At 37.1% G+C, this 24,832-nt stretch overlaps 5 protein-coding genes across 11 annotated transcripts; 4 read left to right on the top strand and 1 right to left on the bottom strand.

Moving 5' to 3' along the window:
• The first annotated feature begins 1,429 nt into the window (after window positions 1-1,429).
• LOC104755463 (14.7 kDa heat shock protein) lies at window positions 1,430-2,278 on the top strand. Its single transcript, XM_010477852.3, has 2 exons — window positions 1,430-1,586; window positions 1,685-2,278. Exons 1-2 carry the CDS (start codon window positions 1,541-1,543, stop codon window positions 1,999-2,001), a joined length of 363 nt encoding a protein of 120 aa, XP_010476154.1. The 5' UTR covers window positions 1,430-1,540; the 3' UTR covers window positions 2,002-2,278.
• Window positions 2,279-4,699: 2,421 nt separating this feature from the next.
• LOC104755462 (pyrophosphate--fructose 6-phosphate 1-phosphotransferase subunit beta 1) lies at window positions 4,700-8,642 on the top strand. Its single transcript, XM_010477851.3, has 16 exons — window positions 4,700-5,071; window positions 5,282-5,440; window positions 5,528-5,649; window positions 5,859-5,912; window positions 6,017-6,123; window positions 6,272-6,377; window positions 6,553-6,616; window positions 6,717-6,805; window positions 6,958-7,089; window positions 7,190-7,360; window positions 7,467-7,582; window positions 7,678-7,789; window positions 7,913-7,997; window positions 8,082-8,126; window positions 8,212-8,280; window positions 8,367-8,642. The coding sequence occupies exons 1-16, from the start codon at window positions 4,873-4,875 to the stop codon at window positions 8,438-8,440; spliced, it is 1,704 nt and encodes a 567-aa protein (XP_010476153.1). The 5' UTR covers window positions 4,700-4,872; the 3' UTR covers window positions 8,441-8,642.
• A 6,833-nt stretch (window positions 8,643-15,475) lies between these two features.
• Window positions 15,476-18,392, top strand: LOC104755460 (O-fucosyltransferase 2-like). 4 transcript variants are annotated; one of them, XM_010477848.2, is made up of 10 exons: window positions 15,476-15,931; window positions 16,063-16,155; window positions 16,277-16,370; window positions 16,457-16,518; window positions 16,597-16,694; window positions 16,815-16,935; window positions 17,036-17,179; window positions 17,259-17,617; window positions 17,714-17,954; window positions 18,047-18,392. In XM_010477848.2, exons 6-10 carry the CDS (start codon window positions 16,849-16,851, stop codon window positions 18,350-18,352), a joined length of 1,137 nt encoding a protein of 378 aa, XP_010476150.1. In that variant the 5' UTR covers window positions 15,476-15,931; window positions 16,063-16,155; window positions 16,277-16,370; window positions 16,457-16,518; window positions 16,597-16,694; window positions 16,815-16,848; the 3' UTR covers window positions 18,353-18,392. The 4 variants fall into 4 exon arrangements, with proteins under 4 accessions (XP_010476150.1, XP_010476148.1, XP_010476151.1 ...); XM_010477846.3 differs by having other exon boundaries at window positions 15,499-15,931; window positions 16,597-16,685; XM_010477849.2 differs by having other exon boundaries at window positions 15,534-15,931; window positions 16,597-16,685; window positions 16,819-16,935.
• Window positions 18,393-18,809: 417 nt separating this feature from the next.
• LOC109130188 (ubiquitin-like protein 1) lies at window positions 18,810-19,217 on the bottom strand. Its single transcript, XM_019239388.2, has one exon. The coding sequence runs from the start codon at window positions 19,214-19,216 to the stop codon at window positions 18,974-18,976; it is 243 nt and encodes an 80-aa protein (XP_019094933.2). The 5' UTR covers window position 19,217; the 3' UTR covers window positions 18,810-18,973.
• Window positions 19,218-19,881: 664 nt separating this feature from the next.
• LOC104755459 (hyperosmolality-gated Ca2+ permeable channel 1.3) lies at window positions 19,882-24,352 on the top strand. 4 transcript variants are annotated; one of them, XM_087494616.1, is made up of 13 exons: window positions 20,057-20,247; window positions 20,793-20,999; window positions 21,107-21,177; window positions 21,259-21,414; window positions 21,491-21,626; window positions 21,711-21,812; window positions 21,895-22,014; window positions 22,102-22,182; window positions 22,271-22,611; window positions 22,698-22,943; window positions 23,028-23,352; window positions 23,537-23,770; window positions 23,888-24,352. In XM_087494616.1, exons 3-13 carry the CDS (start codon window positions 21,107-21,109, stop codon window positions 24,149-24,151), a joined length of 2,076 nt encoding a protein of 691 aa, XP_087350742.1. In that variant the 5' UTR covers window positions 20,057-20,247; window positions 20,793-20,999; the 3' UTR covers window positions 24,152-24,352. The 4 variants fall into 4 exon arrangements, with proteins under 4 accessions (XP_010476146.1, XP_087350742.1, XP_087350743.1 ...); XM_010477844.3 differs by having other exon boundaries at window positions 19,882-20,247; window positions 20,793-21,177; XM_087494617.1 differs by lacking the exon at window positions 20,057-20,247 and having other exon boundaries at window positions 20,262-20,999.
• Window positions 24,353-24,832: the final 480 nt, after the last annotated feature.

The following is a 24,832-nucleotide window of genomic DNA, read 5'->3' as shown; positions in this document are numbered from 1 at the left end:
AGGTCCCTACTCTCCTGCTTTTAAGATAGGATAGAATTTGATGTTTTCCATTTGTATCTCTTATTGTGCATCCATTGGTTATTTCTTTTCTATTTAACGTGAATAATTGTTTATAAAGTTAGTACAAGTAAAAAGAAAGACTCGAAGACTTTCTATTTGCTGGTGCGCTGTGGATACATTATATGTGTAAAAGAACTCAAGAAAGGCTAGGGATTGTGTGTAGTATACGATTGATCTCGACAAATACCAATATGTTGATGTATAATCTTATTTGAACACACTAGTAAACTGTCCTTGTACAATTATTTGTACTATGCGTAGTTGCGTACAAACAAATATAAGTTTCTAAAGTAAGCAAGAACTTTCGCAGAAACGTCAAATCAGTTTATCATTCTAAATTATGGGTTGCCAACCATACTCAATTCTAACGTTTTATAATTTTGGTTCATTTGAATCATAAGTAACTTTGTTTATTTTGGGAAGAAAGTAGATAAACGTGATAATGTTTCTGCCAAATTAACTTGATCATTATTTTTGTCAAACTTTATCATCTATGAGGTTAATTCTTCGATAATATCGGATTGGCCTAGCCACCACCGCTAATCACAATAATTTATCTTTGGATTCGTCCATAAATGGAAAAGATTGCTCATACTTTCAATAAAGTAATAAAAAAACTCTAATCAATTGCTTGGTAAGAAAAGTATAGTACATATTAATATTCCCAAACTCACTAAGAAGTGAAAATAAAATAAAAGTAAGGTTGAAATGATAGTACTTTTCTCTTTATGTAATAAAAATAGCACAAGATGTGATCATTGATTTCCAAGTTGTAATAGTTGAGGTTATAGTAATCGTGCTAAGTAACAAGAGAATAGATCAGTCATTCAGTCTTTATCTTTCTCGTATATCTTCTGAACTTCGGTCGGTGGATATTTGCTACCTACTTTTCCTATCATGATCTTAGCCCCTTTTGCCCTTTAGCAAGCGAATTCTTTGTTTTATAATTAATCCTACTAGTAATTTAAATTAAGTAGCCAACTATCCAAATCCAGATTAAACTAGCCATTATGAACAAATGTTTACAACATGCTCACACCATCATACTACAATTATACCTTGTATAAGTCATTTAGTCGTATATCAACATTAAATCTTTCTATGATCCATATGGAACTGAAATTTCCTGGACCACTTCTTTTTTTGAATATACGTTTGAAATTTCCATCAAACATAACATAAGATAGATGAGATTTTTTAACCCTTTGATGAGTATAAATTCACACTAACCCCAATGCGGAGACCTGGAAGTGAACTCCATTGACACTTAAGTGAAGCAAAGAAGGGAAGTTATAAAGTTAGGTTCAAACGAAACAAGTGAGTTAGGTGAAACGAGTTAGGTGAAACCCACAGCATCAGATCAATCACAATATCTTCTTCAGTCTATAAATAGCAACTAGATGATCATCGCCATTAGCATCAGATCAATCAACTCACTCTTAAACTCATCAACAGATTCCAAAGATATCTTGATTCGAGAATGAGTGGATGTTCCTCAAGAGCATCCAACTCCGCCGCCAGTGATGGTACCTTTTCTTTATAATTTGTTTTCGCTTCTAAACAGTATAACCAATCTTTGTTTGTTTCATTAAATTATCTTGTTCGTTATATCTAATAACAACAGGAAACTACAAACTGGAGATAGAAGAATACGGTGGCGGCAAGGGACCAGTCCGGTGGACTTTTAAGGAGGATTCGTGCATTGCGAGAGTAGATATTCCGGGTTGTAAAGTATTTCCTCCAGACAGCGTCTACGACTACCAACAAACCCACGTTAGATTTTCCATACCAGAAGAAGCCATGGACCAGAACGACCACTCCGGACGTAAATACTTCGGCTTTGTAAAATTTGACCCAGCGATTTACGATGTGGTGAACGCTAAGATTAAGTTTCGCAATGGTGTATTATGGGTCACCGCTCCTAAGTACCACCAAGGTTAATTAATCAAGAAGAAGAGTGAACGTTTGCTGCTTCATTACGTCGTATTAAAACTAGAATAATACAGATATGCATGTGGTCGGTACCGTCCCGTGTTGTCAGGGTTAATTAATTTCTCTTAAATAATCGGTGTGTCTAGTCTATTGTTAGGGTTTCATATATATGGTGTGTCTCGCTATCTGTTTAACCCAGCAAGCTTGTTTATCTTTCATGGTTGTGTTAAACTCTTCTGTTTGTTTTATTATATATAATCATTATAAAATTTATATTAATCGTAAAGAAGACTAAGAATTTCATCTACCGTCAACTCAATGCTAGTTTCTCTCATCTTCGTCTCTAAAAATGATTAGTTGTGTTGAGTATGACTTTTGTAAAAAGAAAAAAAAAAAAACTTGCGTACGTACGCTGCGTTTCGAAGTATGTAATAGTTCTATTTCTGGAAGGGATGAGTAAAATAAGTGAGAGAAATTTCTAAAGCTTAACCATTTGTAGTTGTACAGAAAGAATCTTTAACATTTGAAAAACAGTAGTTAGAAAATAATTGATAACCAAAATCGCGTTCAAACTTATAATTAGTGCTAATGACGAAAGAAAAAAAGATACAGTAGGTTGTTGTTCTTTTACAAAAATATGAAAATTTGAAGAGTTAAATTAGATGTTTGAATGAATAAAATAACTAATTAAAGAGATTATTACATTGGAATAATTGAGTTTTTTGAAGATATATCTATTTCTAGAAGGAGTAAGCAATAAGTTTAATGGCTTTAATTTATGAATAAAGGAAACTATTTTTTCTTGTATTTACCTTACACAACCATAATATGAGGTTGACAAAAAAAAAAAAGACAATATTATGAGCTTAAAACTTAGATTAACTTCACCAAGATAAGACATAGTATATATATCTTACATCTTCATAATATAATTGTACCAGATAGGTACTTTAATGTTTTCACATATGATATAGATACAAATATTTTTAGAAGGAAGCTACAAATAGGAGCTAAAATCATAAGGCTCAAAAGCCTATATTCGAATAATTGGGCCTTAAGTGACGAACGTCATAGAGCATGCCGTGGACACAAGAAACGTATTAAATATAATTCGTGCTAGAGTATGAGTTGAAATTCATTTTATTTATATTGTACTTTTTACATAAAATATAATTTATGTTATTATTTTTTAAAAAAATTTTGGATAAAAATTATGCAATGAAATCATATGTTAAATATGAATGCTCGAAAAAAACACATATTTTGTAAGTTTTATATTGTTAATGATTTTAGATAAGTATTCGTGCTATAACACTGGTTAAATTTTATTTCGTATTCTATCTTGTAACCTACTACAGTAAAACCTCTATAAATTAATACTTTATAAATTAATAAACACTATAAATTAATAAATTTTGCTAGTCCCAAGTCGGGACAGTGTAAAAAATAATAAAATTCGATAAGATAATAAAATAATATTTTTTTGAAATACTCATGTAAAATATGGTCCCAATAATATCATAAATTAATAATCATGTAAATATATATATATATGCTGATATAGTAAATTATGTTTCTCTTAAACCTCATATCTATAAAATAATTGTTTTGTTGTATCTTCAAACTATAATGATATAAAATATTCTATAACATTTCATAAAACAGCTAAAACTTTTTAAAGTTTTCACTTTCTAAATATGCATCATTACATTTTGATAGTTTGATAGACTATTAAAATATGATTATTGATATTCTTATTCATATATTTGAATATTTATGTCGTTTGTATAAGTGAATATGTCTATAATATTTGTAATTCATTGTCAATAATATTTTTTAATTATTTCAAATTCAATTCTAATACCATAAAATTTACAACATCCAAAATTCTAATCTTATTATGCAACAATTGTCTCAATTTAATTTTTTAAAAATTAAACAATTAAAAATATACCTATAAATTAATAATTATTAATTTACATTATAAAATAATAATTATTAATTTATAGATAAATTAATATCACTATAAATTAATAAAATGTCTTGGTCCCAACATTATTAATTTATAGAGGTTTTACTGTAATTAACTTGTAACCAATCAATCTATCAATTTCTTAATATATCTTTGGTTAATGTTGTGGTCTATCGATAAAATATGCGGAAAATAAATTTGTAATATTGTGTTTAAAATATCTTTGGTTAATGTTGTGGTCTATCGATAAAATATGTGGAAAATAAATTTGTAATATTGTTTTAAAGATCTTTGGGAACAACGTGATATAAAACTAAAATCTTCCAAAAATACAGTTTGGAATATCTATGACTTTATTTGTTACTATTAATATATCAATTATCAATTTGGAATATCCCTAATATTTAGGTGTAACCATTAATTAATATTAATATATAGATTAATTTATAACCTATCGATAACCTATTTGTAACCATTGGTAACTATTTATTAAAATTATAAAGTCTACAAAAACTATGTTGTGTACTTCTCTTTTATTAAAAAATGATGATGTATTTTAATTAGTTTTGTTTTAATATTATTATATATTTAATAAAAAATCTGAAAAATAAGAAACGAGTTATTAATGTTCCTCAACTGTTGTTTCTCTTTATTATTATTTTTTAATTTTTTATTAAAAATACCCCTAAGAGAAATTGCGACTAATGATACCCTAAAATACCCTTTGCCTTGTAGGATGAGGCAATTTAATTGCGGAATATACCCTTTGGGTCAAGAGTATAAATTTACACCAACCCCAATGCGGAGACCTCGAAGTGAACTCCATTGACGCTGTGAAAGCAAAGGAGAGGGAAGTTATAAAAGCTTTGTTCGAAACGAAACAAGCGAGTTAGGTGAAACCCATAGCAATGGCCCCTGCTCTTGCCGTTACCCGAGATCTCGCCGCCGCCGCCGTATCTTCGGAGAACGCTCCGGCGAAAGGACGTGCCTCGGTTTACAGCGAAGTTCAATCAAGCCGTATTAACAACGCTCTTCCTTTGCCTTCTGTTCTTAAAGGAGCTTTCAAAATCGTCGAAGGTCCCGCTAGTACCGCCGCCGGGAATCCAGGTTAGGGCTTCTGATCTGATGATTTTGGATTTGTGTATCGAGTTGCTTGATCTAGATCTTGTTTAGTTTGGTGAGAAAAAATTGATTGAACTGTAATTTATGTAATGGCTCTTGAGGAGTTTTGAGAACTTTGTTACAGATCTGTGGTTTATAGAGTTATTATATAAGAGTGTTGTGGAGGATTTAGTGTTGTTTTTGATATGATTGCAGATGAGATAGCGAAGTTGTTTCCGGGTCTATATGGCCAGCCATCTGTAGCAGTGGTTCCAGATCAGAATGCACCTACTTCTGCACAGAAGTTGAAGATTGGGGTTGTTTTGTCCGGTGGTCAAGCACCTGGTGGGCACAATGTTATATCTGGACTGTTTGGTAAGGGTTTCAAAGACTTATTTATGTGTGTGTTAAATTATGATTTTCATGGAATTTTTTAGCTGACATTGCTCACTCTTGAATTAGATTACCTGCAAGAGCGTGCCAAAGGTAGCACATTTTACGGGTTCAAGGGTGGTCCAGCTGGTATCATGAAGTGCAAATATGTTGAGTTGAATGCTGAATACATTCAGCCTTACAGAAACCAGGTACTTGGGTCTGTTTTTAGTTTATGGATCCTTCTCACGGGCTTTGTGATTGATTTGGGGTGTTAGAATTTTCATCATTTTTTTTCAACTCAGTTTAAATGAAAGCGATTAACATTTACACTATAATGATTCACATATAGTAGAGCATAATAAGTCCTTGTGCTTGTCTTTTTATGTCAATGTGGTTATAATTCTTTCGGTTTCAACAGGGTGGTTTTGACATGATCTGCAGTGGAAGAGACAAGATTGAAACACCTGACCAGGTTGAGTATTTTTTTTGCTGCTTTTAAAAGAATTGTTAGTTTGTTACTGCTGCCAAAGCCTCTATTCCACGCAGTGAGTAATTATAAATGGCTTACATGTGCAGTTTAAACAAGCTGAAGAAACAGCAAAGAAGCTCGATTTGGATGGTTTGGTGGTTATCGGTGGAGATGACTCCAACACCAATGCTTGCCTCCTTGCTGAAAACTTCAGGTAAAACTGGCAGTCAAATTTGTTTCATGTCTGTTGTTGTAACTTATTTATCCTAGTGTAAAGTTGTTGTTTTTGAAGATTCATGTGAACGGAATCTTTAATGCTCTATTGATTCAGCATTTGACTTACTTTTTACTTGTATTATTAGGAGTAAGAACTTGAAAACCCGAGTCATTGGGTGCCCCAAGACCATTGATGGTGATTTGAAATGCAAAGAGGTTCCTACTAGTTTTGGGTTTGATACAGCTTGCAAGGTGAGATTCCGTTTTGATCAAATTTATTCTGGACTTTCCTTGCTTTCCCTACGCTAATTGTTACATAAGTAATTGTATGATATTGATTTTATTCCTTGACAAGAATCTAATTGCTTATTCCACCAGAAAAAATAGTTTGAAAGAAGCTTATTGAAACGTTTTATTGCTTATGCAGATTTACTCTGAAATGATTGGAAATGTCATGATTGATGCAAGGTCAACTGGAAAGTATTATCATTGTAAGTAATTGGTTAACAGAAATTCTTGAAGTTGCATTATTTCTGTCGTGCCCTATTTGATTACTGATGGCTTGCAATGTTGTACACATTTTCATTGCAGTTGTACGACTTATGGGCCGAGCTGCTTCCCACATTACACTTGAGTGTGCATTACAAACTCACCCTAACATAACAATTATTGGAGAAGAGGTACGCCCTTGTTTGACTTCAAATCACCTTAAAGTTATTTGAGTCTTACTGATGTTAGAATTAGACTGCATATCAGATTCATTTTGGTGACAAGTCTCAGTAGAAATCAGTCTATATTTACTTAGCTTTGATCTGGAAATACTCTATTGCAGGTGTCCGCCCAGAAGCAGACTTTGAAGAATGTCACGGACTACATGGTAGATGTTATCTGCAAACGTGCTGAACTTGGTTACAACTATGGTGTCATACTGATTCCAGAAGGTCTGATCGATTTTATCCCCGAGGTGCGTTTTTTTGCGTCAGATAATAGAATATACCACTTTCAAGCCAATTAATATGATTGCTTTTCTCAACTGATGATTACTATAATTTATGACTTCTTAGGTCCAAGAGCTGATCGCCGAACTGAATGAGATTTTGGCAAATGAGGTTGTAGATGAAAATGGGCTTTGGAAGAAGAAGCTCACCGAGCAATCCTTGAAGCTGTTTGATCTTCTGCCTGAAGCAATTCAGGAGCAGCTGATGCTCGAGAGAGACCCACATGGAAATGTCCAGGTAATTGATTATTGTCCTGTTGCCTCTTATTGTCGTTCCACTAAGACGCAATGAGTTTCATCTCTCATGGATTATTGATATATATATTGTTCCTACATCTTGATAGGTGGCCAAGATTGAGACTGAGAAGATGCTTATTCAAATGGTTGAAACTGAATTGGAGAAAAGAAAGCAAGTTGGTGCATACAAGGGACAATTCATGGGACAGTCTCATTTCTTCGGGTACTTTCTCTCATTTTGTTATTTCAATGAACCAAGTCCCTATATATCGCTGCATCTTGCGAAGAAAAGAAGCTCAATTTATTGTTTTGAACCAGGTATGAAGGAAGATGCGGCTTGCCTACAAACTTTGATGCTACATACTGTTATGCACTCGGTTATGGCGCTGGAGCACTCCTCAACAGTGGGAAAACCGGACTTATTTCTTCGGTTTGTACTCCACCATTTTCAGTCAAATCAGTTTTCCCTCTGTTTCTCATGTATATGTTGATTGAAACAGCCTTTGGTAAACTAGTTTGTGCTTAGATTGAGATTAGTAACTTATTGGTGCAGGTCGGGAACTTGGCTGCTCCTGTGGAGGACTGGACCGTAGGTGGGACTGCTTTGACTGCCTTGATGGATGTCGAGAGGAGACACGGTAAGAATATAAATCAATAGAGTTTACTAAAGACACATTTGAAATGTATAGGTATTAAAAAATCGAGTTGATATCAACTTGCAGGTAAGTTCAAGCCTGTGATCAAGAAAGCAATGGTGGAACTTGAAGGTGACCCTTTGATTCCTTTCTCTTCTCATAGTTGTTGATATGGCGGTTTAATGGTCTTTGCTAATTGATTTCTTGGAATCTGCAGGTGCACCTTTTAAGAAATTTGCATCGCTGCGTGAGGAATGGGCATTGAAGAACCGATACATCAGCCCAGGTTCGTTGCAAACTTTTTTTGTTTTAAAGCAAAACACCTTGTTGTCTTGGATTCTTAATGTACTATTTGTGGAAATATTATTGCAGGTCCGATCCAATTCACAGGGCCTGGTTCAGAAGCTCTCAGCCACACACTACTTCTCGAACTCGGGGCTCAATAGGCTCTCGACCAACCACCGGGGCTCAATAGGCTCTCGACCAACCACCATTCCCTTGCTTTCTGTTTTCTTTATAAATGTCGCATTTAGTCTCTTTCTATCTTGAATCCTACGTCCCCGTACCTTTTCGGTTGTGATTTCTTCCAACATATAAGATAATTTTTAATATGGACGACAGAGCCTAAATTTAATACACAGTTCTCAAGTCGGAGTGACCAATACAAAGTTCTTTGTGGTTCTATTTTAGAAAATTTTAAGCTATTTTTTTTTTTTTTTTCTCAACAACAACTTTCATTCACCTAACAGATTACACTCTGTTTATCCACCATTACAAATTGCTTAACCCATAAAGGCATTGTCGAGTATAACTTAGGATCATAACTCCCAAAGGAGAGAGATTCCCTTGCTACTCGGTCAGCCACACAATTACAGACTCTTGAAGCATACACAATTTTGAATTCTTGCAGAGACGAGAGCAGACCTTTTATATCGTAGAGAAGGGGAGCATATGCTGGCCAAATTTCCTCACTGTTTAACAAATTAACCAAGCCCAGAGAATCCGATTCAAAGATGATCCTTGTATAACCCAAATGGTTCATTGAGCTTATTGCCCCTCGCATTGCTTCCATCTCTACCTCCATTGCTGATCTTGCACATCTAATGGCCTGTGCTCCCATCCACAGTACATCTCCACGTTCACTACGAAGGACCCACCCTGTTCCACCCGTTGTATCTTCTCCACTCCAGGCTCCATCTGTATTACATTTAACCCACTCTCTCGGGGGAGGTTCCCACTTAACATCTTCATTCCTTCTCGGTGCAGGGTGGCCATTAGGTACTAAATCATTCCCATTTCGCTGCTCCCATTCATCTGCATCCTCTAACGCCTTCACCATTGTATCCTGAGTATTAAAATCTTTACCTTTAAATATTAGCTCATTGCGAGATTTCCAGAGTCTCCAGAGCATCCAAGGTACATTCTTATCCAGATCATCTCTTTGCGGATAGAGCGAGGCAACATTCAGGACATAGGCATATTGGCATAAAGGGAGTTAGACCAACTCCCTCCTGGAGGTGCAGGAACAGGAGATAACGCCCAAAACTGTCTGGCATAAGTGCATTGAAACAAAAGGTGATTCGTCGTTTCTTCTTCATGAGGGCACCGTACACAGTATGCATCACGAGAAAGGTGACAGTAAGACAGATTCTTTGCCACAGAGAGACAATTTGAGAGACATCTCCAGAGGAAATGTTGTACCTTTGGACTTGCTTTTGTTTTCCATACCTGACTGATGAGAGGATTCAGACTAGGTTGGGTCACTTCCTGAGGGCTTTTCTGGATTTTAATGATCTGAGTGAGAACCCAATATCCAGACTTTACCGAGTATTGTCCTGTTCTTGCATAATCCTAAGTATACCCATCCGCCTTATTACCTCCAACAGGCCGTATATTTTCAATTAAGTTCCTGTCTTCCTCATCAAATAGCATGTCCAAAAGATCCCTTCTCCAAGTCCATCTATCTTCCTCCATTATATCTTTAACCTTCACCAGTTTTGAGACTGTAGAGTGCAAATTTGGGTGTACATTGTTAACCTGCTGGATACTCCGGGCAGGTTTGGAGTGAAGCCATTGATCATGCCATAGGTCGACAGATTCTCCATTACCAATTATGGCTCTTGCACCCTGCCGCAGCAGTTCTTGTGATGCGTGGATACTTCTCCATGCAAAAGAAGGTCGGGAGCCAAGCTTTGCCAAAAGAGGGTTTGAGTGACGGAAATAGCGACTCTTAAATACCTTAGCCAAAAGCGTGTCAGGGCAAGTCAACATTCGCCAAAGTTGTTTACCCAGGAGAGCAACATTATAAGCTTCAACATCCTTAAATCCCAGGCCTCCTTCTTTTTTTGGCTTGCTAAGATCTTCCCAGGCTTTCCAATGCATGCCTCTTGATTCCTTATTATTCCTCCACCAAAAGTCAGCCATAACTGATACTAATTGCTGATAGACTTTCTTTGGCAACTTAAAACATGACATTGTGTGAGTAGGCAACGCCATTGCTACCGCCTTCAGGAGAATCTCTTTACCACCAAAAGAAAGAAAGTTTATCTGCCAACCCGAGACTTTTTGTTGCAGTCTCTCCTTAAGAAATCTTAGATTGGTAATCTTGGAACCACCAAAAGTCTCTGGTAAACCCAAATAGAAGCCTTCACCCCCTTCCTCAATGATGCTTGTTAAGGTCTTTATATGGTCACGCCTCTCTTGAGGAATATTCTTCCCAAAGTAAATACTGGACTTTTGGTAGTTAATGCGCTGACCTGATGCGAGGCTATATTCATCCAAAATGCTGATCAAATGTTGGAGTTCTTCATCTTTCTCCTTGCAATAAAAGATACTATCGTCCGCAAATAGGAGATGAGAGACTGGAGGGGCACCCCTAGCAACTTTCAGCCCTGTGATCCTGCTTTCACTCTCCGCCTCTTGCAACATACGTACCAGTATTTCAGAGCACAAGACGAATAAGTAAGGAGACAAAGGGTCTCCTTGGCGCAAGCCTCTGGTCGGATTGATTTCTCCATGAGGTGCTCCATTGATTAAAACCTGATAATTAACTGTTCCCACACAAGCCATGATTAGTTCAATCCATTTCTCTGAAAAGCCCAGCAGCTTTAAAACATCCTGTAGAAATGACCATTCTACTCTATCAAACGCTTTGGATATGTCAGTTTTTATGGCTATGAACTCCTCTGAACATTTGTTTGGTGAATCCAGCGCATGGAGGAGCTCGTGTGCAACAAGAATGTTGTCCGTGATTAGTCTCCCTTTAATAAAGGCAGCTTGAGTTTCTGACACTACTCCTGGCAACACCTTCTTAAGCCGATTAGCTAAGACTTTCGCAATGATCTTGTAGACTACATTACCAAGACTAATTAGCCTGAACTCAGACAGTCTCTCTGCTTTCATCTTCTTTGGGATTAGACATATGTTAGTCTTATTCATCTCTCTATCCATACTACCAGAGCTGAAAAAGCCTTGAACCATCTTTAACAAATGTTCTCCCAATACATCCCAGTGCTGTTGATAAAAGTGTCCTGTCATGCCATCAGGCCCAGGACATTTACTCGGATTAATACCAAAGACAGCACGTTTGACCTCTGCCAAGGTTACCTCCTTTAGTAACTGATCATTCTCAACCTGTGATACCTTATTCCCCTCTCCCAGTTGATCTGTAACTTTGTGCCCTATGTCCTCGGAGGTAAATAGGAGTCTAAAATATCTCTCTGCCAACCGACCCAAATCCATATCTGCATACCACGCCTTGCCATCATCATCTACAAGCCTCTGAATCCTATTTTGAGCCCTTTTGTTCTTTGTTGTAGCATGAAAGAACTTAGTGTTCTTGTCTCCATTGTTGAGCCAAGTGATTCGACTTTTGTCCTTCCAATACGTCTCCTCATGATGATACTCAGCATTTAGATCTTTCTTGAGTCGGATTAACTCCTGATTGTTCAAGGGATGCTGTCGAGTAGTCAAGTCTATTTGATGGTGAAGATCATGTATCCTTCTTGCAGAGCTAGGCGTATTCTCTCTCTTCCATTTGGATATTACCTTGCGGCATTCAGCAATTCTGTGCATCATTGATTCATGAGAAGCCGAGCCTCTTTTATTCCAGAAAGCAGAAATGACCTCTTTAAACCCTTCCCTACTTATCCATCTTTGATCATACTTAAAGCCAGCCCACTGCTTTCTATGTTCACCCATCAAACTCGTAATAAGTGGACTATGATCCGAACTCACTTTTTGGAGGTACTCAGCCTAAGCTTGAGGAAATAACTCCATCCAAATCTGATTAGCCACTGTCCTATCCAACCGACATTGTACCAACTCATCATTTCTGTTTCCATACCAGGAAAATTGATAGCCCGTGTGTTTTATCTCCCATAAGCCACACACAGAGAGCATCTGTCTAAATTCAGCACAAGTCGCATCCCTTCTTATTGGACCACCAATCTTCTCTGAAGGATCGACCAATTCATTGAAGTCTCCCGTTAGCAGCCAAGGGCCTCTTCTATTCACTCCAATGCGAGAGAGTCTTTCCCATAATCTGCCTCTCTCACTTTGAACTGGCTCACCATAGATACAGGTTAAGTAAAATTCCTTACCCTGCCAGTTGACCGATGTATCTATCATTCGTTTGTCTGCCTGCAGGACCTTTATCGAAACTGACTCTCTCCACATCAAGGCCAAACCCCCACTCTTACCAACTGGCTCCACCGTGTGTAAATCAAAATAACCCAAATGGTTTAAGACATTCTCCAAATAATTTCTTTTATTCTTGGTCTCACAAAGGAATGTGACCTCCGGAAAGTACCGACCGCGTACTTCCCTCAGGTGTCGAACTGTAGGGGTATTCCCCACCCCCTGACAGTTCCAGCTCAATATTCTCATATTGATTTTGAAGGGTTAGAATTAAACATCAACCCTTCTTTCAATTTTGCTCCAGATTCCTTGAAGAGAACTGAAGACTTAGCTGCTACTTGAGCAGAATGATTCGACAGATAATCAGCTACATGAGCAGAATGAGAAGATATCGAAACAGACGCCCCTGACTTAGGACTCGAACTAGCCGCGTGTGAACCCAATCTATCAAAGACAGTAGGGGAATTCTTCTTCTTTCCTCCAGAATCTCCACTGCTTCCCAATCTTTCAAAGACCGAAGATATGTCCCCAGTTTTTGCTTTCTTCGACTTTCTTTCCCCACTATTACTGAGACGTCTCTTCTTTGAAGGAGAGCAAATGGATTCACCTGAACTCTTCGGTCCATCCCCCTTTGATAAACCTTCCGCTATACCTTCCTCTGTCATGTCTTGTTGAATTACAAGCCTTTTTGGTCTCCACTCCTGGACAGCTCTAGACTGTTTCCTTTGCTCACTACCTCCGGGCCATTGCAGCCTATCCTTTGCTTTCTTACTAGGGATAGGGGGTTCAGAATTCACAGGTGCGACCACATTATCCATCAGCTGGACATCCTTCCCTTTACCTTTGATATTTCTCGCGTCATTGGGGAAATCCTTCCTATTTCCTCTTTTTGAAGCTGACTTCTGTACCAACATAGGACAGTTGGATTGATCATGCGTGAGCCTCATACACAAGAAGCATACTTTCAGGAGCTTTTCGTATTCTAACTCCACTTTGACCACTTCTCCCGTAGAGAATCTTGCATTCTTGACAAACTCAAGCGGTTCATCCGCCTTATACCAAGCTCTAGCCCTCACATACTCCAACGAATTTGAGTTTTTTGCATGTAACTCAATCGCTTCCACTTTGCCCCGAGGTTCAATAATACTCTCCACTGCCTGCTTCTTTAACAGATGGATAGGTATGTTTCTTATTCGGACCCAGAAAAGGATTTTATTGAGAAAATCTGGTCCAGGATTGGGTTTCCATTGATCCAGCGAGACTATCCACCCATTAACAAACCACGGGCCTCTATACAAGACATGATAAAGGTCGCCTTCCGTTTCAAAGATAAACTGGACACGGTTATCTCCCACTCCTCTTCCACGAACTCTATCATCAAGACCCCAAATAGCAGGCAGAGCTTTAACTAATCCCCCAACCTTATGAGCTGTAGGATTCAGACAGCGAACAACCACACTCATCGAGTTCTCCTCTATCAAATCATTATTCTGTAGATCTGGGATTTCTACCTCTTCACCTTCGTTGAGCAGGTTTCGTTCCCTTAGTTCTTCCATAAGAGACAGCTCCTTCTTTTTCCTTGGTCGATTCATGACTGCAGCTCTTAGGACCCAACTCAACTCGTAACCACAAAATAGATCTGGAAACTAGGAAAAGTTCACTGACCATATCTGTATTTTACAACGAAGAAAACGAAGCCACAAAGGCCTAATGAACAGCAAGAAAGGCAAAGACCAATTGCTGAAAGAGATCTAAGGTTGCTATTGTAAGAGGATGAGATCGCCGCCAGAGCATCTTAGCAAAACCCTAGTCGTCATGTTACGTCTTCATTTAGAGTAACAAACCCAAATATTTAAGACTCCCAAAACCTAGAAAATTTTAAGCTATTAGAATCGACAAATGGTTGCTTTGAAGGTTACAATAATTCTTTACGCACCTTAAAAGAAATAGCTAAAATGATGATAAGCTTTAGAGATACATCAAGGTCAGGGTTCTAAATTTAATACCAAGTTCTAAAGTCAAAAATCATCAAATGGTAGTTGTAACTTTAAAATCAAAAATCTTTCTACTTTGTAGAATTTAGATGTAATTTATGGCCAACTTTTCTTTTAAGCCAATTAAAAGTTAGGCTCTAAAGATACATCAAGGTCCCATGCATGCACTAATTCATCAATTTTAAAATAAATCATCTACTGGTAGATTGGTTTTGTTAATGGGTATTCTACTAGATCTGCTAAATTGAAAGCGATATAACACTTAGGTCATCTTTATTGCTACAACACATATTGTGTTCTTAAGGATTTTAAAGTAATAAAAATGTTGAATAGTGGGTATAACTGTTCTTAAGTAATTGAAAATTGTTCTTATATAAGAACTGTTGAATGTGTGTTCTTAAATATAGACTATTATTTAATTATTTTAGTGTTTCTAAGATCATCACAACTGATCTACCTTTAAAGATGCCCTTATGACTTAACTTTATATGTATAGTAAAAACGTTTATAGATAGATAGATCCTAAAACCTATAGTTAGTCCATATATTCTGTCAAGTAGCATTGTTAGTAGAATTTAGTTATTTTTTGTTTTGATATTTGCAAATCTGTTTATGGTTTATTACAGAACGTGTAGTTTTCTGTCCATAGCTAAACTGTATGGAGAGACAACGAGGATATAAATTTCAGCATGCATGCATATGGGTCTAAAATTAAACTAAGATTAAACGTTAATGATATTCGAAGTTTCGAACGAAGAAAATAACATATAGACTCACTGAAATTCAAATAATCTCTTTCTCTCTCTCACTGTCATCGTTAAATTCGGCAAAGCTTTCGTTTTCTTATTTATGGCAATTTCTTACATCGATCCTTTAGTTTAGTCTCTCTCTCCCCCTTTGTCGATTCAGACACAGAGAGGAGAGAGAGAGACAAACAAAATGAGACTTTTGTTGATCATGGGACAAGAGAGACTTGACGACGAAGAGAGACCCGAGTCACCTGATCTTCACGTCTACGGTGGTACACCCTCTCATTCGCCGCGTCTAGGCCCGATCCGGTGTTCTGCATTCGCCGGAGACCTGATCAATCCAAAACAAACGATAAAGCGAGGGAACAAGAAGAGATCAATACGAGCTTGTTCCGAGAGACAAACGGCTAAAGCAGCCATTGGCGTTATCGCAATTTTGGGTTTATTTTGCCTTGTTAATTGGTTCATGCTCTCTCGCCTTCACGAAGGTCGTGTCTGGCTTCGAAGAGGACTCTCTAAGAACCCTAACCGGAACCCAAAACTGATTCTTTCACAGGTCAATGACCTGTTTCTTCTATAATTACTTATGTTTCTTGTGTTACACTCTTTTCACATACAAAAATATTTGTGTTTTTTTTTCTTTGTCTAATCTTAAAGTTTTATTCGATCTGTTGTTGTGTGAATCAGAAGGAAGAGCGTAAAAGGTTTGAAAAATCAAAGAGGAAATATAATGGAACATATGGTCGGATGTTGAGTTTGGCTTCTCATGCTTTGGGAGAGGTAAATGTATTCTTCAAAAACCAATCTTATATTTCCTTTCGCCATAACACTGTTTTGTTACTCTTAGTCCTATTTCGCATGGTAACGATTATTAATTGTAATGGTGTTTGATTTTGGGCAGAACAAACTTGAGCCAAAAGACTTATGGCAGGAGCCAAGGGAACAAGCTTCGGCATGGAAGCCTTGCGCTGAGCAACGTTCTTGGACTCCTAATGGTTTCTTTAATTTTTCTCTCCCTCTCTCTCTTTAAACTTGGATTAAAGCTTGTTTCATATGGAGTTTTATGTTTCGTGAAATTTAGATGGCAAAAATGGATATATAATGGTAACTGCAAACGGAGGGATTAATCAACAAAGAGTTGCTGTAAGTTTTCTTCTCCTCGTCCTACAATATATATTTAAAATTTCTCTAGTGGACTATAACTATTTCATTTCTTCACAGGTATGTAACATTGTTGTTGTAGCTCGACTGCTCAATGCGACTCTCGTCATTCCCAAGTTCATGTTAAGTGACGTTTGGACAGATGCAAGGTAACTATTGTAAGCTCTCCGTCCTCTATCTCAAACTATCTAAAACATTTCAAATCATACTTACGACAGAAGACCTTGGCTTTTATAACATTTGTAACGGAATGTATTGAACTTTGATACTTCATATAGTCAGTTTGGAGATATCTACCAAGAGGAACATTTTATGAAGTATTTGTCTCCCGATATTCGGATAGTAAAGGAACTACCAACAAAACTTCAGTCTTTGGATCTTGAACCAATCGGCAGTGTCGTGAGTTTTACATATATTCTCTCCCTAACCTTGATGCGTTCAAGTCTCATCTTTGTTTTTTCTTTTTGTTCACGTTGTTGTTACTTTTATCTCTCTTAAGGTGACAGATATAGAAATGATGAAAGAAGCCAAACCAGACTTCTATATGCAACATATTCTCCCTATACTACTCAAGAACGGAGTAGTCCATTTTGTCGGATTCGGAAACCGCTTAGCCTTTGATCCAATGCCGTTTGAGTTACAGGTAGATAATTCTTTCAGTCCTCTCCATTGCTATCTCTAGTTATAATTAGCTTCTTTGTGCTAAACTTTTTTGGAAGTAGAGGCTTCGGTGCAGATGTAACTTTCACGCGCTAAACTTCATCCCGAGAATACAAGAAACTGCGGCTTTGCTTGTGAGGAGATTACGGGGAAGCGGATCTTACGTTGCACCTCTTGATCAACATCTTCTTGGTCCTAAATTCGCTTCCTCAGTCTTGGACAATAATAAGTCGTCTGATCCTCCTTTGCAGCAGGAGGGTGCTTCTTCTTCTAAGTACCTTGCTCTCCATCTACGGTTTGAAATCGACATGGTGGCTCACTCTCTATGTTACTTTGGAGGAGGCAAAACAGAACAGAACGAGTTGGATTCTTATCGCCAAAAACACTTTCCATCTCTTTCAACTTTAACTAAAACAAAAAAGTTAGTTCCTAATTTTACTTCAGACTCAAGCTTCCTCTTCCTTGTTTTCAAACCTAAACCTAAATTACTCTGTTTCGGTTTCTGTTGTAATTTAAGGTTCCCATCTGCTGATGTGTTGAGGACGGAAGGACTTTGTCCGTTAACACCAGAAGAAGCCGTGCTTATGCTCGCGGGTCTCGGCTTCAACCGTGAAACCCGAGTTTTTGTAGCTGGCGCAAATATATATGGAGGATCAAGACGGTTAGCCGTGTTAACAAGCTTATACCCAAACCTAGTCACCAAAGAGAAGTTACTAACACAATCCGAGCTACAACCATTCAAGAACTTTTCATCTCAGGTAATAAGACAAAAGCAAAACGTTTCCATGTCGCTTAATTTGATCCGTTTAAGACCTCAAAACGTTGCAATGTGTTGTTCCTTTTGGTGTAGCTAGCGGCTTTAGATTTCATCGCTTGTGCTGCGGCAGATGCGTTTGCGATGACGGATCCAGGGAGTCAGTTATCGTCTCTAGTATCGGGGTATCGGATATATTACGGAGGCGGGAAAATGCCGACGATAAGACCAAACAAACGGAGACTTTCGGACATATTGATGAAGAACAGTACGATAGAGTGGAACGTGTTTGAGAAAAGAGTAAGGAAAGCGAATAGACAAACAAAACATGTATCCGCTAGACCTACTGGACGCAGCGTTTACCGTTACCCAAGATGTAAAGAATGTATGTGTCATGCATGATAATTAAGATCAATAATAATAAAATTTCATGATTTTTTTACTTTCTACTCTTTTTTTGCCGTCCGGTTTTGATTCGGTTTATTGAGATGGTTAAAAGAAACCGATTAACAATGGGTTGTTCTTCTTTTTGTAACGGTTTAACCCATTGATCCTATTTTTGTGTTATCCTGTTTCGAATCAAAACGTTCGAGTTGAGTTTTTTCCTTATATGATAAAGATTTTGGTGTAACATTCAGATATACCAGACCGGATTATTTGCATGTTTATTGTTCTAGTAGTAATCAAAGTAGGCAAAGTTCAGAATTTCATAAAATCACAACCGACCTATTTAATATCAATTGTAAAGAATGCCAAGAATTTTGGATTTTTTTTTTTTTTTTCTATTGGGGTTTGCCATCTGTTTTTTTTAGTGAGTTTCACAAAGATTTCAAAATCTTACATAAAATTCAATCAAAAGTACGAAAAAAACTAACGAATTCCTCTAAAAGTAGGCAAAAATCAGAATTTAGTAGAACCACAACAACCAATTAACATGGGGGAATCCAAAAATAAGAAAGAAAAAAAGAAAGAGAACCAAAGACAATAGACATAATAAACCGAGACATGTTCAACCAAAAAAACCTAACCACCTGTAACAGCAAGAGCGAGATGAACTAGACTACCAGGTTGGAGGTCGTAATGTTTGGCGGTTTGGTCGTCATCAGCAAGTTGTGTCCCGGCGAAGACGAGCTTCTGCTGAGAAGGATGAATGCCTTGTTTCTCTTCGATCCGTTCCTTGATCCAAGCAATCGAGTCCTTTACATTAATCTCGATATCGATTTCTGTACCTGTTAGATCTCTCACTTTGATCATCATCATCTCCATGTTTTCTCAATTTGTTTTTTTTTTTAATCTATCGCTCTGATATCCACAGATATATAGTTTTATACAACCCTCGAATGATTTGGAAATTTTCCTTTTTGGGAGTTAAAAGTTTTCTAGCCAAGGAAGGATTTGGAATAATATCCTTTTATGAATAGGAATATTCAAAGTATATATATACTAAAAACCATACAAACGATAAAATCTGGACAAAAGGAAATCTCTTTCTCACTAAGATAATGTGATTGACTTGAAATATACCTTTTTCCCTTTAATCATTTATTTTTAATTACAAAAAATGTTGTTTGATTGATTGAATCTTATTGGTTTTCTTGGTTAAGTTTTGTTTAGCTTACTTAACAGTTAACACAACCAACACCCCACTTAGTGCTAAAACGCTGTCGTTCTTGATTCCCCGCTTTTCCACTCAAAATATGAACGTTGCTAGTGGATCATATTTTTATTGGCACGTGCAAGTCACGGTCAGAGTTTGGCGCGTGACATTATCAACAAGCTCATTCGACAGAAAATACACGTGGCACGTACAGGAAATACAACCGTTGCCGCCCCCACGTGGCAGATAGCTGAATTCGTGATCAAATCTAATAACAATGCACTTAAATTAATTAAACGCTATTACTGCTAATGACGGAATTAACGTTGAAAAAAGAGCCAGATAGAAAAACTCTGACTATACGCGGACCAACATCACCTAATTATATATTTAATTAAATTCACCCAAATGCGCTAATCAACAACAACCAAAAATAAATAAATTAAAAAGAGAGCTTTTTGGAGTTACATTATTTTTGTTTTTAAAGTGTCTTCATCTTCTTCTTCCTCGTCCTCACTTTATTATTATTCCTGATCCGTGTTCTTTCAGCGTTTTTTACACAGCGTCTCTATTTGTTCTTTTACTCTTTTTTTTTTTTTGGTTTATGTGTAAAGAACCAAACCGATCTCTCTCTCTGTTCTCTGAAGAGTTTGGTGAATGCTTTTCTCAAGCTTCTGAATAAAACAGTGACAAATCCAAGGTATCCCCTTGCTTCTTTAATTTGGTTTTCTAGTTTTGTCCTTTTACATTTTTTTTCTTCTCCTTCTTCAATTTGGTATTTTAAGTAAACTAATACTATTAGTTAGATTGCTTATACAGAAATTTTAGGAAAAAGTGTATTTTCTTGTCAGAAAGAGACGTTACTCCAACAACAAAAATTAAAAATACAATTTTTTTTTTCTGGGTTTTGGGTCTCTCTTAGAGATTTTGATTCTATTTTCTCATTTTTTTAATATAATTATTAATGAGTGATGTTATTCCAAGAATGTAGAGATAAAAGTTCTATCTTTTTACAAATGCTCTATGCATATGTTCTCTTCACCAATTCCTCCTTATCCTCTTCCTTTCTCAAAAAGATTTCATTGGTTTACCATTTTCTTAAAAAATCTTTATAAATATAAATTTCCATATTAATTACATTTTCCTGCTTTAATAAATACACAAACACGCCTTTTCAGTGATTTTTTTTGTAGGTGAAAAGCTTTTGTGATTTCAAAGGGTTTACATTTTGAATCGATTTTGCAGGTAAAGAAGCGTTTGAATTCCAAACGGTGATTATTAGATTTGTGAGCTAAAGAGTTAAAGAAAGATAAGAGATGGCAACTCTAGGTGATATTGGATTAGCAGCAGCGATCAACATACTCACAGCCATCATCTTCCTTTTAGCATTTGCAATCTTGAGGATTCAACCTTTCAACGACAGGGTTTATTTCCCTAAATGGTATCTCAAAGGTATTAGAAGCAGCCCTTTGCATTCTGGTGCTCTTGTCAGCAAGTTTGTCAATGTCAACTTAGGCTCTTACCTACGGTTCTTGAACTGGATGCCCGCTGCTCTTAAGATGCCTGAGCCTGAGCTTATTGATCATGCTGGTTTGGATTCTGCTGTCTACTTGAGGATTTACTTGATTGGGTACTCATCTTTTTTGTTAATTTGATTCTGAAAGGTTGTTGCTTTAAGACTTATTGTTGTTTTCTCTGTTTTTTTTTTCAGGCTTAAGATCTTTGTCCCCATTGCTTTACTTGCGTGGTCGATTCTTGTACCTGTTAATTGGACTAGTGAAGGTCTGCAACTAGCGAAGCTTCGTAATGTAACATCTAGTGATATTGATAAGTTATCCATCTCGAACATCGAACGTGGTTCAGACAGGTCTGCAAAATTATCCTAAAAAATCTCATTCTGATTCTTCTTTCTATGTCTTTAAAAGTTTGTGTTTTTTTTGAAGGTTTTGGGCTCACCTGGTGATGGCTTACGCCTTTACATTCTGGACTTGCTATGTTCTAATGAAAGAGTATGAGAAAGTAGCCGCTATGCGTTTGGCATTTCTCCAGAACGAGCAACGGCGACCTGATCAGTTCACGGTAAAGCTATTATATATGATCACGAATCAGTTTTGTTTCCTGATGTTATAACCTTGGACTGATCGATCCAGTTTGCTTTCCCAGGTTTTGGTTAGGAACGTACCAGCAGACCCAGACGAGTCCATTAGTGAGTGTGTGGAACATTTCTTTCTAGTTAACCATCCAGACCATTATCTTACACATCAGGTTATAAGCACATTCATTACTTATAAAGAATCAGTCTTTTTTTCCCATGTTGTGTTTAAATCTTACAACTTGATTTTTCCAGGTTGTGTATAATGCAAACGATTTGGCAGCATTAGTAGAGCAGAAGAAGAGCACGCAGAACTGGCTTGACTATTACCAATTGAAGTATCTAAGGAACCAGGAACAAAGACCAAAGATAAAGGTAACTGAGTGGTCTTAGACACAAACTTAAAATAAGCTTGTCTCTTTGTCTCTAAACTGTCTTATGCTGTCTTATTTGGGGAACCAGACGGGTTTTCTCGGGCTATGGGGCAAAAGTGTTGACGCAATCGATCATTATATAGCTGAAATCGAGAAATTAAACGAGCAAGTGAGTATCATTTGTCTTCTCATTTCTTGCTACAACACCTCTCTCTCAGTTGAAAATAATCAAACCTGACCTAGCTTCTCTTGATTAGATATTGGAGGAAAGGAAGAAAGTAAAGAAAGATGACTCGAGCATAATGCCAGCAGCTTTTGTTTCTTTTAAAACACGGTGGGGTGCTGCGGTTTGTGCACAGACTCAACAGTCGAGTGATCCGACCGAATGGTTAACTGAATGGGCTCCCGAGGCAAGAGAAGTGTTTTGGTCGAACCTCGCAATACCTTATGTCTCTTTGACAGTAAGAAGACTTATAATGCACATTGCATTCTTCTTCCTCACTTTCTTCTTCATGATTCCTATAGCCTTTGTTCAATCCTTAGCAAGCATCGAAGGCATCGAGAAACATGCTCCATTCCTCAAAACCCTCGTCGAGAAGTAATGTTTCCCTCTCTGTCTCTGTCTGTCTCTGTCTCACCACTCCTTGTCTACTTAGATGTTTAAATATGCAATGTTTTTTGCAGTGACCTTGTTAAATCGTTTATCCAAGGTTTTGTACCGGGTATTGTGTTAAAGCTCTTTCTAATATTTCTGCCAAGCATTTTGATGGTAATGTCCAAGTTCGAAGGGTTTGTATCGCTATCATCGTTAGAGAGAAGAGCGGCTTCTCGATATTACATGTTTAATCTCGTCAATGTCTTCTTTGGAAGCATAATCGCTGGCTCTGCATTTGAACAGCTCGATTCCTTCCTCAAACAATCCGCAAATCAGTAAGCACTCTCCCTTTTCTCTATGCCTCTTGGGGGAATGTTATATAGATTGTTGAGCTTATGTATTTTTGTTGCACTTGTCAGGATTCCTAGGACGGTTGGAGTCGCCATACCGATTAAAGCAACGTTTTTTATCACATATATAATGGTGGACGGTTGGGCGGGTGTTGCAGGGGAGATTCTGAGGCTGAAACCTCTCATCTTTTTCCATATAAAGAACTTCTTCTTGGTGAAAACCGAAAAGGATAGAGAAGAAGCAATGAACCCTGGACAGATCAATTATCATGCGACAGAGCCTCGGATTCAACTCTACTTCCTCCTCGGTCTTGTCTATGCCCCTGTGACTCCGGTTCTACTCCCGTTTATTATAGTCTTCTTCGCATTGGCCTACCTCGTATTTCGTCATCAGGTTAGTTAATAAACACTGCTTCTTCTGTTAACATCTTCAAGATTGTTTTCAACTAAACGGATAAAGTGTTAAGTTTTGTCTTCTTGATCTTTTTAGCTGTCAAGAGAGCTATAACAGAATCACACAAAATACTTCTTCTCTACTTCTTGAACTTTCTTGTTTTGCTGATTATGGCTTATTGCAGATCATAAATGTGTACAATCAGGAATATGAAAGCGGGGCTAGGTTCTGGCCAGATGTTCATGGACGTATAATAGCAGCATTGATCATCTCGCAAGTCCTTTTGATGGGACTACTGAGCACTAAAGGAGCCGCTCAGTCCACGCCTTTCCTCCTCGTCTTACCGATCCTCACATTTTTCTTTCACCGGTTCTGCAAAGGCCGGTACGAACCAGCATTCCTGCGTCACCCTTTGAAGGTTAGTAGACAATTTTACTCAAACCAAGGTCTTGTCATCCGTTAAGTAAACTCTATTTGGTTCTATGTGGCTGATTTTGGTTAACTATATCTGTATATCATATGGTGTGGTTTACAGGACGCAATGGTCAAAGATACATTGGAAAAAGCTAGAGAACCAAACTTTAATCTGAAACCGTATCTTCAGAAAGCATATATTCATCCGGTTTTCAGAGACGACCACTATGAAGACAGTCGGTTTGATGATATATCCAGTTATTGCGTGGAGGATTCGGATGATGAGTGTGTTACTGTGCCAACGAAACGTCAGTCACGGCTAAATACTCCGGCGGCTAGCCATGTTAGCCGCGGTTCCTCGCGTTCACCACCTTCAAAGTGTTAAAGAGAGACCCCCACTGATTCACTTAAACCGGGCTTGGGTTTTATACCTTTATACAGTATATAAAGAGATTGGAAGTAACATGTTGGGAATATTTTTTGTTTTATTTAGTCAGATTTTGTATATTATGAGAGTATTTTTGGTTCTGACTTTTGAGTATGTTTAAAATTAAATATTTTTTAAAATATATAGTTTTTCTCGAAATCCCATTGGAACTAGATATGTTTGTGACAATTGTTGTCTTGTTGAGGAAAAACAAATCAGTGCTAAAAGGAATCTATATCCTTATTAGCCCAACGCCTCAACCATAGAAGTGTATCACACATCTGTCAATACCGAACAGGTTCGGAATTTAGTTTCTATTTTTAGTAGATAAACTACTCACAAAGTTCCGAATCTATGCGTTGTTTTTTTATACAAAAAAAAAAAACACAACATTTTAGTTTCTTTTGATAAGTCAACACTAACAAAAAAAAAAGATGAAGAAGATAAGAGTCAACACTGTATTGTAGAGTATAATATTTTTTTTTTAGCAAAAATGGTTATACTAGTATTTATTTCTCTTTAAATGCTAACAATTTTAAAAAAAAAATCTGACCACCATAATAATAAATGCAAAATTGAGTAAATTACTCTCATAAATATAGGAAAGTGACTGGTGGAGTAGTTTATTTCCATCTTTTC

Source organism: Camelina sativa, chromosome 17, assembly GCF_030686135.1.
Source record: "Camelina sativa cultivar CO46 ecotype springtype chromosome 17, ASM3068613v1".
NCBI classification, from domain to species: Eukaryota; Viridiplantae; Streptophyta; class Magnoliopsida; order Brassicales; family Brassicaceae; genus Camelina; species Camelina sativa.
Note: the sequence above shows the minus strand (reverse complement) of the source record. Positions and strands in the feature narration are given on the sequence as shown.

Bases quoted from the DNA above. Each gene is read 5' to 3' on its own strand.
- LOC104755459 (XM_010477844.3), top strand. From the start codon at position 20,864: ATGGCAACTCTAGGTGATATTGGATTAGCAGCAGCGATCAACATACTC. The intron at 22,944-23,027 runs GTAAGCACTCTC...TGCACTTGTCAG, and splicing joins CTCAAACAATCCGCAAATCA to GATTCCTAGGACGGTTGGAG. The intron at 23,771-23,887 runs GTTAGTAGACAA...TGTGGTTTACAG, and splicing joins TCCTGCGTCACCCTTTGAAG to GACGCAATGGTCAAAGATAC.
- LOC104755460 (XM_010477846.3), top strand. From the start codon at position 15,566: ATGAGACTTTTGTTGATCATGGGACAAGAGAGACTTGACGACGAAGAG. The intron at 15,932-16,062 runs GTCAATGACCTG...TGTGTGAATCAG, and splicing joins CAAAACTGATTCTTTCACAG to AAGGAAGAGCGTAAAAGGTT. The intron at 16,686-16,814 runs GTAACTATTGTA...TACTTCATATAG, and splicing joins GACGTTTGGACAGATGCAAG to TCAGTTTGGAGATATCTACC.
- LOC104755463 (XM_010477852.3), top strand. From the start codon at position 1,541: ATGAGTGGATGTTCCTCAAGAGCATCCAACTCCGCCGCCAGTGATG. The intron at 1,587-1,684 runs GTACCTTTTCTT...TAATAACAACAG, and splicing joins CAACTCCGCCGCCAGTGATG to GAAACTACAAACTGGAGATA.
- LOC104755462 (XM_010477851.3), top strand. From the start codon at position 4,873: ATGGCCCCTGCTCTTGCCGTTACCCGAGATCTCGCCGCCGCCGCCGTA. The intron at 5,072-5,281 runs GTTAGGGCTTCT...ATATGATTGCAG, and splicing joins TACCGCCGCCGGGAATCCAG to ATGAGATAGCGAAGTTGTTT. The intron at 6,617-6,716 runs GTAAGTAATTGG...TTTTCATTGCAG, and splicing joins AACTGGAAAGTATTATCATT to TTGTACGACTTATGGGCCGA.
- LOC109130188 (XM_019239388.2), bottom strand. From the start codon at position 19,216: ATGGAGATGATGATGATCAAAGTGAGAGATCTAACAGGTACAGAAATC.